Here is a 14,376-nt window from a genome sequence, read left to right as displayed (position 1 = left end):
AAATGCATTGATTAGATTAAATTAGATTTAGGTTCTTGCTGAAGCTCAAACGTGCTGCGTAACACGAGGATGAACCTCATTGGTTCTTGCAGAAGCTCAAAAGTGCTGCGTAACACTAGAATGAACCTCATTGGTTCTTGCAGAAGCTCAAACGTGCTGCGTAACACTAGAATGAACCTCATTGGTTCTTGCAGAAGCTCAAACGTGCTGCGTAACACGAGGATGAACCTCATTGGTTCTTGCAGAAGCTCAAACGTGCTACGTAACACGAGGATGAACCTCATTGGTTCTTGCAGAAGCTCAAACGTGCTACGTAACACGAGGATGAACCTCATTGGTTCTTGCAGAAGCTCAAACGTGCTGCGTAACACTAGAATGAACCTCATTGGTTCTTGCAGAAGCTCAAACGTGCTACGTAACACGAGGATGAACCTCATTGGTTCTTGCAGAAGCTCAAACGTGCTGCGTAACACTAGAATGAACCTCATTGGTTCTTGCAGAAGCTCAAACGTGCTGCGTAACACGAGAATGAACCTCATTGGTTCTTGCTGAAGCTCAAACGTGCTGCGTAACACGAGAATGAACCTCATTGGTTCTTGCAGAATCTCAAACGTGCTGCGTAACACGAGAATGAACCTCATTGGTTCTTGCTGAAGCTCAAACGTGCTGTGTAACACGAGAATGAACCTCATTGGTTCTTGCTGAAGCTCAAACGTGCTGCGTAACGAGGATGAACCTCACTGGTTCTTGCAGAAGCTCAAACGTGCTGTGTAACGAGGATGAACCTCATTGGTTCTTGCAGAAGCTCAAACGTGCTGCGTAACACGAGAATGAACCTCATTGGTTCTTGCAGAAGCTCAAACGTGCTGCGTAACACTAGAATGAACCTCATTGGTTCTTGCAGAAGCTCAAACGTGCTGCGTAACACTAGAATGAACCTCATTGGTTCTTGCAGAAGCTCAAACGTGCTGCGTAACAGGAGAATGAACCTCACTGGTTCTTGCAGAATCTCAAACGTGCTGCGTAACACGAGGATGAACCTCATTGGTTCTTGCAGAAGCTCAAACGTGCTGCGTAACACGAGGATGAACCTCATTGGTTCTTGCAGAAGCTCAAACGTGCTGCGTAACACGAGGATGAACCTCATTGGTTCTTGCAGAAGCTCAAACGTGCTGCGTAACACTAGAATGAACCTCATTGGTTCTTGCAGAAGCTCAAACGTGCTGCGTAACACGAGAATGAACCTCATTGGTTCTTGCAGAAGCTCAAACGTGCTGCGTAACACGAGGATGAACCTCATTGGTTCTTGCAGAAGCTCAAACGTGCTGCGTAACACGAGAATGAACCTCACTGGTTCTTGCAGAAGCTCAAACGTGCTGCGTAACACGAGAATGAACCTCATTGGTTCTTGCAGAAGCTCAAACGTGCTGCGTAACATGAGGATGAACCTCATTGGTTCTTGCAGAAGCTCAAACGTGCTGCGTAACACGAGAATGAACCTCACTGGTTCTTGCAGAAGCTCAAACGTGCTGCGTAACATGAGGATGAACCTCATTGGTTCTTGCAGAAGCTCAAACGTGCTGCGTAACATGAGGATGAACCTCATTGGTTCTTGCAGAAGCTCAAACGTGCTGCGTAACATGAGAATGAACCTCATTGGTTCTTGCAGAAGCTCAAACGTGCTGCGTAACATGAGGATGAACCTCATTGGTTCTTGCAGAAGCTCAAACGTGCTGCGTAACACGAGAATGAACCTCACTGGTTCTTGCAGAAGCTCAAACGTGCTGCGTAACACGAGAATGAACCTCATTGGTTCTTGCAGAAGCTCAAACGTGCTGCGTAACATGAGGATGAACCTCATTGGTTCTTGCAGAAGCTCAAACGTGCTGCGTAACACGAGAATGAACCTCATTGGTTCTTGCAGAAGCTCAAACGTGCTGCGTAACATGAGGATGAACCTCATTGGTTCTTGCAGAAGCTCAAACGTGCTGCGTAACACGAGGATGAACCTCATTGGTTCTTGCAGAAGCTCAAACGTGCTGCGTAACACGAGGATTAACCTCATTGGTTCTTGCAGAAGCTCAAACGTGCTGCGTAACACGAGGATGAACCTCATTGGTTCTCACATGTCAAGTGAACATGCTTGATTTTCCTTTTACCACTATTGAACGACATGAGGGGAGTAATTAATGACAGAATTTTCATTTTTGGGTGAACTAACCATTTAATAGCCAGTGGTGTTAGTACTCAAATACATTATAGCATAGATAGATATTTGTTTTGTTTTTTATTCTGAAATCAAGAGATATTAAAATGAATGGATTTTTAGATTTATTAGATGCACCTTTTTTAAATAAAAAATTACATTCAACTTAAAACCTTACACATAACACTGAAACCTTCCTTATCTTTACAACATTTCAACCCTTCATCCAGATCCCGCCTCAGACTAGATAAACCTGTTTTATCCACTGAATGTGTCACGTCTCAACATTAAACCGGCAGGTTTTCAAAGTTCAACAAGTACATGAAGCCCTTTCTGAGATTCTGAAATGATCAGCACTCATATTTGTCCACTCATTTGTTTAGTATAAGGTACGATGACAGTACAAAAAACCCTTTTCATGTGAAGTTCATTAGATTAATTGCGAAGGGTGCCTCTGTAGCTTTTATCTCTGTTCTTGCAAAATGCATTGATTAGATTAGATTAGATTAGATTAGATGTAAAGGTTTTTTTGGGGTTTTTTTTATCCAGTAAGAAGACTGAAGTAAAAATAAATATCACCCTTCAGTCTATAAACCCACTAGGCAAATTACTCAAATGACCAACTTAATGACAGAAGCAGACAAGGAAGTGTTCATGTTGGTTGTCAGGTTGAAAGTGCCAGGTAATGGAACAGCATTTAAATTATGCAGAAATTTCACTTGATTGTGCAAGAAAACATCCAATGTGATCAGTGTTTTAGATATTTAGTTAGACACAACAGCTATAGTACTTTGATTAACTGTTTTATTAGAGTTTAATTTAAACAAAGTATGGTTGCTTTTTCCTGCAGCTGAATTAAATGTTTAACTTCTAAGTCAGATTTATCAGTGCTGTGGTTTTTAACAATCAGAGGATAGCTAAAAGATGTATTCTAAAATATAGGAATTGTTATGTCAGCTTAGAGTAGCAGAGGGTTAGGGTTAGAGTTAGTTAAAACAGCTGCATGTGTCATTAACTAAAGGATCAAATGCTGGTGGTATCAGGTTACAGCTGTCAAACTTGAAGAACACCAGACAGTTGTGTAGATTTACAAAAGCGAACTAGATGTGAAGTTGGTAACCAATGAAAGACAAGTATAAGTCACTACAATGCAGCAAATGCTTGCAAGTCTGTACAATATTGTTTCTCACAAGTATTGTTGTATCTCTAACATGTGTTATATTACTGGCAGGATCAGCCAGTTTGCTGGAATTGACAGTGTGCAGCATTCTGTTCAAGGAACTAGTTTGCCATTGTTGTAGTAAGTACATTAAGAAAGCGAGCCTGCAATATAATCGTTCTGCCGCCAGGAGTCACTCATTGCTGAACTTGTTAATGAAAACGAAACCAATTGTCATGTCATTATTTCCACTGTGTGCTTAAAATGTTGGACTGAACTAAGGAGGTCTAAAACACTTGAAGAAAGCTGTCCGTTAGCGTCTCATTCACTGAAATGGCAGTGCATGCAGCCACTGAAGTACAACCTGGATGCTGCCGTCATTTTATGGAGACATATTTGGACCATTTTATGTTTGTTTGGTCATTTTAAATGTTGCTTGCAAAAGCACTTCTTTCACCAGAACACAGTAAATGTCCTACAATAGAGAAACATACCTACAGTACATAGTGGTGTAATTACAGCATCTACCAGCAGGGGCTAATTAACCTCTCCTCTACTGGACAGAATTTAAAGGAGCTATATTTAGAACTCAGAAACCCTTGTTATTAGGGACAAGTGGAGAAGTTAAGTGAACTGCAGCCAGCAGCTTATTGCTCGTGCTCGCACTGGTACACAGATAACGTACAAGAGACTGAGCCTGATTCAATGACCCTTTTCGTTCTTTGCTTAGAAGTTGAAAAAGAAGTTGAAAATACCTTTGCAGCAATATACTGTTAACGAACATCGAGACTGCTGAGAGCGATGTTTAGATGAATATGTAAATGTGCGCATGCTTTCTTCTCAATAACAAAATAAACTCAACAAAAATGACAGCGGTGAGAAAGCAGCAGTTAAGAAAGCATCTGATCATATATGTGTTGAGAAGCTGCATTGCTTTGTGTTAACTAAACTCATATGTAATGTGAAACTGTACCACTAGAGGTCCCTAGAGGGCCTGTAAAAGTGCATAAAAAAAATAAAAATGAAGATTAAAAGTTCAAGTTGAGATATAGGCCTTTGCCATCTCTTCTGTTCTTTATTGCGCCTAATACCCCAAATAGCGATGTGGATATGTTTGCTCCAGCTCCGCAATTTACCGCATCATGTCGACAGATGAGGAAATTAAAATGACACTTATGATAGTTTATGGAGTACATTTGAGACTGTAGACTATATATATATATATGACTGTGAAACTATAGCGAGAATTTTTCCCTTCTTTGCATGACACATTGACATTACAGTAGGCCGACAGAATAGCTCTTTCGGCATAATCCTGAACATTGTATAAGCATTCATTTCATGTGTCATTGAACAGAAGAGAGGCTGTCGGGGGAGTGCGTAAACATCACATCTTTTGATTTTCCTGGCAAGGGCATCCCGAGTCCTTCACTTGAAAATCAGTCTACAGGCTTTCATAGACAACCTAGAAAGTCGGGGAAGGCCTCGTTTTTTAAGTTTTGTTACAAGCTATTCACACATTGGCAATAAAAAGCGACTAATACATGAGAATTCTTACGTACAGCCCCTTTAAGTATAAAATTGTTGCTTATTTGCAATTACCTATTTTTTCTCCTTTTGTAGCCATCGCATATCATGTGTAATATTCCCAAATAAACAAAACTGAAGGAAAGCAACTTCAAAACCCACTGTGGCAGAAGAAGAGACATACGTATTATGGATTGGATCCAGGATTCTGTTCCCACACAGAGGTCAGTGTCCAGCAGACAGTGAACTGTAGATGATAATCTGATATTGATGTTAAAACGTTCAATGTGTTGCGTAATGAGTGCACATTAATGCATATAAAGCTATAAAGCTTCAGTCTTTATAGCAGGCATCTGAATGTGACTGCCACATCCACCCATATATCTATTCTTTTATAGCATCAATCTGAACCCTGATTCAATCCCTGCACAAACTTGACAAAAGCATTCCCAAAATAAAGAATCCTACACCTCTCCCAAGATGTTAAAAAAATCAGTGGGGTTACAAAAAAGGTATCCCTTATCTTTACAATGCCAAAGGTTGTTTTTGTCCTGACCCAATGGTCAAGCTATCTGGCTTGCACTGATGGTCATATAGATTATCTACAGATTACTTCTCGGTCAGTATCTCATTGGATTGAAATGAAAATGTCTCAATGTTAGATTGTTAAAACCCAATGATCTTTTAGAATAAGACTTGCACTGGAATTTATTTTGCAACGGTTGTATTTTTACCCTTTTTTTGTCTACCTCTAAAGGATGCATATTAATTATATACACCCTTTATGAGTGAGTATACATGAGTGTATAAGTGCACAGCCCTGGTGACAAGCCGCTTTAGCCCTAAAGGCATAGCTTTTGCAAATCGTTTTCTATAAAATATTATTGGTAGGCAGAGTATTAAAAACAAAAACCATAAAACTAATTTGTGGGTATAACAGTTTGGATTTGCAGACTTTTGCACACATTTGTTTTAGTTGTTTTGTTTTTTATGTATGTACACTATTGTTCAAACATTTTGGGTCAGTAAGATTTTTATGCTCTTATGCTCACCAAGGCTGCATTTATTTGATCAAATACTCTGAAAACATTAATATTATGAAATATTACAATTTAAATTAACTCATTTTTTCCATTTTAGTCATTACTCCAGTCTTCAGTGTCACATGATCCTTCAAAAAAACCATACTAATATACTGATTTGCTGCTTATGAAACATTTCTTATTATTATCAATGTTTAAAACAATGTACTGTTTAATATTTTTGTGGAAACCATGATATGTTTTTATCAGGATTCTGTGATGAATAGAAAGCTATAGAGAAAAGCTATGATCAATTTTGATCATTTCCTGAGTTTGCTTATTTTAATAAATACGCTACCATTTCATCCTTTCATCATAGAGAGTGACAAAAAGTATTAATATCTTCCAAAATATTTTTTTTGAATAACCCCAAACTTTTTCATGTATGCATGTATATTACATGTGTGTATTATTATTATTGAAGTTTTTGTAAAAGGCAAAAAAAAAAATTCTGGGAAAAAAAAATCTGAGCATAAAATAAGACTCAAACACAGAAGCACATTTAGACCAATTTATTGTGTTTCATCACTCTGAGTTTGGTTGTTTTATCTCAAGAGTTCTTGTGCTGGTTGTTCTTGTTTGAGATCTCACTTGGTCTCGGTAACTGCCTGGGTGGAGGAGATCACTTTGCCGTCCTTAACCTCCTCTACAATAGTTACCACTTTGCGAGTAGTTGAAGTTGAGGTTTTGGATGAGGACACTGCAGTTTGAGTGCTTCTGAGGTTGGGGGAAAAAAAATGGGGAAAAAAGTACTCAGAATCATCTCAATCTCATTCTGCTTCCTATAATTTACTGGGAAATCAGGGTGTGAATGTATATTTTAGCATCTCACCCAGTAGCCTCTCCATCCAACAGTCTTCTGTACTCTGCAATCTCCATCTCCAGTCTGGCCTTGATGTCCAGAAGCATCTTATACTCTTGACCTTGGCGCTCCAGATCGGCACGAAGTGACATCAGCTGCTGTTCCATGCTGCTCACTTGCGATTGGTACCCGGACAACATGGAGCCGTAGCGGGCCTGTGTCTCTTGCAAAGTCCCTTCCAATGACGATTTCTGTTGAGGGAAAAGTCATTATTCTATAGGGCTATGTGATGTATCAAACCCGCAAATTTCAAAACTGACCTGGTCATCTACTTACCATGCTGAGTTGTGATTGTAATTCGATTTGAAGACTCTGGAGTGTGCGTTTAAGCTCGTTGATTTCTGTTTTGGATGATTGAAGGTTTTCTGTACTTTCAACGACGACTTTGTTGATGGATTCGCTCTGTGAGAGACAATCCATAGAAGAGCAGTCAGATAAGATCTTTGGTTTTGAATTGGTTTTGGTTTCTTTTGACAAATATAAACTAATCTATAATTTTACCTGGGCCTGGAACCAGGCATCGAGTTCTCTTCGGTTTTTAGCAGCAACGCCCTCGTAGTGCTCACGGATTTCAGCCATGACCTTTGCCAGGTCTTCCTGTGGTGCTGCGTCAACCTCAACATTGACCTGTCCAGTCATCTGGCCACGTGCTGCCAAGAGTTCCTAAAGATGTAAGAAGAAACCACTGAGTATTTGCTTCGTTTAGAGGAATCAATTATTTATCAAAGAGTGTGAACTAATCACCAGCTTACCTCCTCGTGGTTCTTCTTGAGGAAGATCAGCTCTTCTCTCAGCCCCTCAATCTGCATCTCCAGATCAGATCTGGCCATTGTCAGCTCATCCAGCACCCTTCTCAGCCCAGCAATATCTGCCTCTACAGACTGCCTCATGCTCAGCTCATTCTCATATCTGCAGAGAAATGTAACCATTGTAAATCACTTGGACCCATTTGAGATGTTGATAGCTTTTTTCTTAGTCATATGTGGACTTACTTGACTCTGAAGTCATCTGCAGCCAGCTTGGCATTGTCGATGCTGAGGTAGATGCCTCCATTAATACGAGTGGCATCCTGGATCTTCAGGGGACAAGAATATAGCCACATTTAGATCTCTCTTGAGAATTATTTGATTTTAGTGTTAAAATATCTCTTATATCAAATACAAAGACAAAGTTCTCAAAGATTTAAATGGTTATTTATGTCATTCTCATAAACTGCATATGATGTTCTTTATTTAGCACATTATTAGTATACAGGTAAGTTAAAAGATAAGTAGTTATTTATTTACTAATAACTGTTTCCAAAAAAAAAAATTCTGACAATACCACATACTTTGTTCTGGAGATCATTGATAGTAGCGTAATAGGCACTGTAGTCCCGAGAAGAGGGGGACGTCTTGCTCTCCAGGAACTGGCGGATCTTCAGCTCAAGATCAGCATTGGCCTTCTCAAGGGTGCGCACCTTCTCCAGGTAGGTGGCCAGACGGTCATTGAGGTTTTGCATGGTGGCTTTCTCATTTGCAGACGCATCAATTCCATCAGCCTGATTGAAGCTAGCGCCACCTCCAAAACCAGCACCACCTCCGAAACCAGCACCACCACCGAAACCAGAACCACCTCCAAAACCAGCACCACCTCCATAGCCACCACCTCCAGAAGAGAAAGAACGAGAAGCAGAGGCACTGGAGATACGGGTCCCAGATCCTCCAGCTCCCCCGTACATGCTGCCAGCACGCATGCTAGACACACGACCACCGCCGCCTCCACCGGACATGGAGAACTGAGATCCTCCTCCTCCCATGGAGAACTGAGATCCTCCTCCCATGGAACTACGTGCGTATGAGACAGACATGATTGCAGAGGAGGTTTGCTGTTCTGCTCTTTGACTGAAGAAAGTGTGAGAAGTGAGGAAATTATGACCCCATGATCTTCTTTTATTTGGAAATTGAGGGAGGCAACGACCAGGATGGGCGTTTAGGTTTAGTCAAGGAGGTGGAGTGAGAATCCATTGCCTCCCTCTCCAAAACAAACACAGGGTCACATGCACTCACACAGCATTCAGCCAACTGCAGGGTTTGAATGTGTTTAAGATCAAGTCCAGATTTGCTGGATTTTATATTTTACCATAGTGAAGACAGAAGATAGTATGCTTAAGCATTTTAAAGGAACATAACTGTACGTATGGTCTATGGGACATAATATATATGGACGATATAGAGTGTGTGTGATACTATACTTGCACATCTGGACTGTTATATCAACTTGGACTAAAATACATATATCCAACCTTAACAATACATTCTAAATGTTTAATACAGTATATCATAAGTATATATTGTTTAGAAAATTCAACTAACATTTTAGTTACCCTAATTTCTTTTGAACCTGAGGGGAAAACGGTGCAGCAAATACAAGAACTAGGAAAGTGAGAGTTTCTGTCCTCAGGGTGCCAATACTGAGCCACACCCAGAGAGCAAGCTGCAGCAAAGCCATACAAGATTATAGAAATAACTGAACGGTTCATATCTTTTCATTAGAAAATACATTTTACTTATAACTCTTAAAGTTTAGCCATCAAAATCTCAAGTGATGCATTCTGTTTGGATTAAATCATTATTTACACTATCCTTGTTAAATCTAAAAAAAATATGAAGATAAGCCTTGAAGTTGTTGCCATGGTGACAAGAATAAAGTACAAAAACAAATAAGCAGCAACCAGAACAAAAGGGAAGAATATTTAGCAAGCGTTACGGCCGTAAATTTGATGGCCTGATAGGAGAAGAAGAAAGCCCTTTAATAATTAAGCTTCGTCTGATGGCAGGGAGTGTTTTATACTGAAGAAATAAAGGTCGGATATGAAACACCCTGCACCATAAAAGAGACTGCGAGTGATTCTGTATGATGTTTGCTTGACGCATTAATGTTAATGACTTTTTTTCTTTATCAAAACGCTAAACTGCTTTATTTAAATATTTTATTTCAATTGGATCTTGTACAGTTCAGCTGTTTTACAAATAGGTTTTGAAATGTGGCTGAGAAGTGTTGGAGTGTCTTAGTGCTCCTGGCTCACAATATTTCAGTCCAGTTTCATGCTTTGCTGCTGGAGTATTTATATTTTACATAAGACTTGTTTAATGTAAACAAGCGATGCGTATAAGCCCAAGGTTGTGTCCCGACCCTATCCATATGTAGGTGTAACTTCACAGATAGAATGAACTTATACTGAACTCAACAGTAACATGACCAACGTTTTAAAGGGTGGTTCTCCTTCTGAAGTGTTTCTAGGTGCTTAGTGTCAATAAAGTACAGGGAAGTGTCAAAGAAAAGTCAAACATTTGATGATATATGGTTTTATGGTATAGTCAAGCACAATTTACACAGCTCTAGTGTGACAAATAGAGGAGCGTGACAAAGTGTAGTGCCTGAAGTAAATTAGGTCTGATGCTCCTGCTCTTTATTAAGTGCAAAATAGTAATTAGGTGCAAAATAACACTTTTGTAATTTGTCGTTCCTGTCTGAATTATTCAAAGCTGGTATTGTGCAGCTGGTAAATATAGGGCTTGTGTATAGTTGATCTTTACAATTAAATATTTATAGAAGTATAATTTACTACTAATAATCGTAATGCACAGGAGAAACATCTGTGAAATTCTATTCAAGTTGTAATACACTGCACTTTGTGAGTCATATTTGCAAATAGCTAATGCAATAAAACCAATAAGAATTTTCTTTTATTAAATAATTCAAATACGACACACATTGTCAAATGACAAACAATTCTTTTTTTAAGGAAATTGCTTTTGTATCTCTCTGTGCAGCATTTGTTTTTCTTTTTTCCTCAACAAAAGCGACCATTTTGAATGCATTTTAATCCATGTGTTTTTCTTTGCCTTGTTTAGATTTTCATTGCAGAGCTTTTGTGCTGTTCCCTTTATGAGCCTGACCTAGGAAAGCATTTGAGGACAAAGGGTGTGTCAGATCAATACAAAGCGCTGTGCAGGTTAGGTAACATCTAGAGACTGACAAGGGGACAAATTCTTTCATTTTTCTCCCTCATGGTTTGACAAGTATACGCAAGTACAGTATGAGCCTATAGTGTTAGCAGTGCCCTCCGCCCTCAGAAGTGATCTTGAGCAATTCTTTTGTTCTTCTGATAATTGCAAATAAATTATAACTTTGGGAAAGTTTTGTAAGTGCAGATGTGTTCCAACTGTTTGGTCCAAAAGTACTTGCTTCAAGCTGAATCCATTATGCCTATAATATAAGGGTTATTTAAGTTTTTGTAAATGTTATATAGTATATTATTATATGAGCAGACATGCTGGCATGAGTGGCATGCTAAACTTAATCAAATGCCTGGCACACATTGTGTGATTTTGGGCTGTCCCAGACGATTTCTGTGGTCGTGGCTCCTGAACGGTGGTCCTACGTCGTACAGTGAGAGAGGTTCAACGGCTGTTGTCACGGTCTTGCGACCAAAGATAGCCTGCGAGGTGTCATAAATTTAGTCTGATCATCTCACAGTGCATGTGTTTGTGCTACGACCTACGTGACTACGTCTACTGACTAGCCAATAAAAATGCAACATGAAACGGCGTATTGATCACGACATGGCACTTTAACTCAAAACTACTTACCTCAAGCGGCTTTTGCAAAATTGGCATGCCAAGGTGCCCTCTTTTCCCTAGCCATGACCGCTTCGATATTCTCTTCTTTTGCTTTCTCCTCTTTTTTTCAGTGTACATAAAAACCACAATTGCCAAAGTGCTATTCATTTGTTTACCACTAGTGCATGCTGATGATGTTCTATACCAGAGGTGTCCAATCATGCTCCTAGAAGGACACTGTCCTGCTAAGTTTAGCTCCTAGCCCAATTAAACACATCTGAACCAGCTAATCAAGGACTCACTAGCCATTCTAGAACAGTGGTTCCCAATTCCAGTCCTCGTGACCCACTGCTCTGCACATTTTGTATGTCTCCCTTATTTAACACACCTGAACCAGATCATCAGCTCATTAGGAGAGAGTCCATGACAGGGCCGTGCAGAGACCTCTGGAGGGGCAGGTGCTCAAAGGATAAAAGGGGGGCACATGGAACAAGGCTTTAAATGGGGCTGTGTTTTTCCTGGCTTAAAATGAGGCGGAGGTGGTAAAATCCTAATAATGTATTTTAATAATAAGATAATAAAATGTGTATTTTTTTGTAGATCATCATATAGCCTAATGTGTTTCCCACATCATTTTTGTGGGTGGAGCTTGGTACCTCTAGGGGGGTCCGGGGGCATGCCCCCCCGTAAGAAAATTTTGTACATTTTAAAGATAAATTCATTAATCTGGTGCACTTTGAGTCACCCGAATCTGCCCGAATCCACTGTTAAAAATAAATAATCCACCCGCAAACCGCCCATATTCTTTGATTTAGATATCTGCATCTGATCATCACATTACAATTATTCAAATTCTTAGTGTTAAGCATGATAATATGGTAACATATCACACTGAAGTAGGCTGATTTAAAATGAACATTTATATACAATAAAAGTTCTTCTTTCGGCAAAATTACATTTCCTTAATTGCCTAAACAGAGGCTTTTCTCCCTTCAAACTTAAATTGTCAATGTTTCATTACATCACTGTTTGAAATCTCTAATTTTTTGTATCTTTTATAAAGGGCATCTTTCCCCTAATTTTATTAAATGTATGCTCCGACTTTCATTTCAAATTCTTAAATTTGATCAATATATTATAGTTGTTATATTATAGTTACCAATCACATTAAATAATTTACATTGAAAAATTATAACTGTATTAAATTATATTATTTTGAATATTTTTGAATATAAAAAAATAAGGAATGTTGAAAAGATGATACTTTATGAAACTAAACCGCCAGTAGGAGGCGGCAGGCGACCGTTTTAATGAGCGAGTCATTGAGTCATTCATTCAAACGATTCGTTCAATCGGCTGATTTATTCAGAATGAGGCAGTTTGTGAATGGGTAATTGAATCTTTGACTCAACCGATTCGTTCAAAATGCTGAATCATTCAGTAATGCAACAAGTGTTGCTGTGAGATGCGCGATGATTCTGCGGTGATATTTGTTTGGAACTATTTTCGCTGCTGAAACAGAACAAAAACAGTCATTGCGTCTAAAATGTAAGTGACTTAATTTTAACTATTTGTTTATTGACCTGTTATGAAATCAGTCTCGGTTTTAATCTTGATGGCATTCAGGAAAACAGTTACTTCTACAGCCTACACACTGCAATATAAACAACATCTCTGCATGCTCTCTTCGTCGTCCTTGTAAAATAATAATAATAAGTAAACAAACATCAAAATCACTTCGCTGAAAATGAAACGCCACTTACCAGCAGCCGCAGATTTTAAGATATCTTCTGGTAGTGCGCGTAGCCGCGCGAAATTAAAGAATGTGCGTGCAGCGTGAGGAATCGTTCCGGATGAGTTCGTCAGGTGAAAGGTCATCATGTGGATCATTTCATTTACGGCTAAATTATTATTTATTAATTTTACTAATAGTTAGGTTGGGCAGGCATCCACAAAAGGGCCTTTAATTACAAAAAAGGAGAGGAAATTTTGCCTTGACAAAAGGGCACTTTGGGCACCAAGGGGCAAAGGGGCAGGTGCTCGAGCAGGTGCTGTTTTTTTTAAGATTTAGCCCTGTCTTACAATAAAGGCTTTTTACCTTTCTAAGTATGTGAGTGCCATGGACGTAGATTTTCTTGTTCTACAACAGGATCCACCTACAATTTTTGATAATTTGTTCCCCTTCTGGAGCACCCATAGTTTTGTTTGCGAGTACCAGATGCACCCCTGGTTGATATATTTTATTTTATTAGATCCATGTGTGATTTATAATGATCTTATGGGATTGCTGAAATCGCTTAAAGACTTAAGACTCGTTCACACCAAGGATGATAACTAGTTGACAAATGGAAGATATAGTTCTAAAAATGTATCTAAATATAAAAGAGTCCACACTATAATGATAACGGCACAGAGAAACGATTTCTTTGGAATCGCTTTCAGAATGATTATTTTTTTTCAGCCGATTAACATTAAAAAACATTGACAGCCAATCAGAACCCACCAGACTTTAAAGAGCTTTCACAGCTTTTAAAGCAGCAGACAACAAAGCTGCAGCGCGCATGTAATAAATCGAACATTATCGTCCGCTAGTTATCATTATAGTTACCTATCATTTCTGGTGTGAACGGGCCTTAAATGGAATGTACTTTATGGCTATCAAAAGCATTGAAAAAAAAGTCACCTTAACTGAAAATAAACATTTAAGCCTAAAAGCTTTGTTGAAACATTTGTGTCAGTGTGTCTTAACAATGAGGTACTGAAAATAAATGTCAGGAATGTGCAAACAAAGGCTTGTACAAACCTGTAAATCGTCAGCTAGCCCTCAGCCAATGAAGGTCTAGCCTGTTCACCTGATCCTTCTGACCACAATGGGAGATGTTGTTTTATGTGGTTTTTGAAGATTTATGGCACCGTTGAGGGGAAAATGTATATAC

At 39.1% G+C, this 14,376-nt stretch overlaps 1 protein-coding gene across 1 annotated transcript; it reads right to left on the bottom strand.

Annotated features, from left to right (window-relative positions):
- Positions 1 to 6,471: 6,471 nt before the first annotated feature.
- LOC311300100 (keratin, type I cytoskeletal 50 kDa-like) lies at positions 6,472 to 8,784 on the bottom strand. The gene is made up of 7 exons (XM_084424217.1): positions 8,167 to 8,784; positions 7,829 to 7,911; positions 7,589 to 7,745; positions 7,338 to 7,499; positions 7,113 to 7,238; positions 6,807 to 7,027; positions 6,472 to 6,691 (listed from the first exon to the last, which is right to left on the bottom strand). The coding sequence occupies exons 1-7, from the start codon at positions 8,683 to 8,685 to the stop codon at positions 6,562 to 6,564; spliced, it is 1,398 nt and encodes a 465-aa protein (XP_084280343.1). The 5' UTR covers positions 8,686 to 8,784; the 3' UTR covers positions 6,472 to 6,561.
- Positions 8,785 to 14,376: the final 5,592 nt, after the last annotated feature.

Source organism: Rutilus rutilus, assembly GCF_951802725.1.
Source record: "Rutilus rutilus genome assembly, chromosome: 11".
Taxonomy (NCBI): domain Eukaryota; kingdom Metazoa; phylum Chordata; class Actinopteri; order Cypriniformes; family Leuciscidae; genus Rutilus; species Rutilus rutilus.
The sequence above is the reverse complement of the archived record's forward strand: the minus strand, read 5'-3'. Positions and strand labels throughout refer to the sequence as shown.

What these genes read in the sequence shown, in the direction of transcription:
- LOC311300100 (XM_084424217.1), bottom strand. Translation starts at nt 8,685, where the DNA reads ATGTCTGTCTCATACGCACGTAGTTCCATGGGAGGAGGATCTCAGTTC. An exon ending in TCAAGAAGAACCACGAGGAG is followed by an intron (nt 7,500 to 7,588) that starts GTAAGCTGGTGA and finishes TTACATCTTTAG; the next exon opens with GAACTCTTGGCAGCACGTGG. An exon ending in TACAATCACAACTCAGCATG is followed by an intron (nt 7,028 to 7,112) that starts GTAAGTAGATGA and finishes TTCCCTCAACAG; the next exon opens with AAATCGTCATTGGAAGGGAC.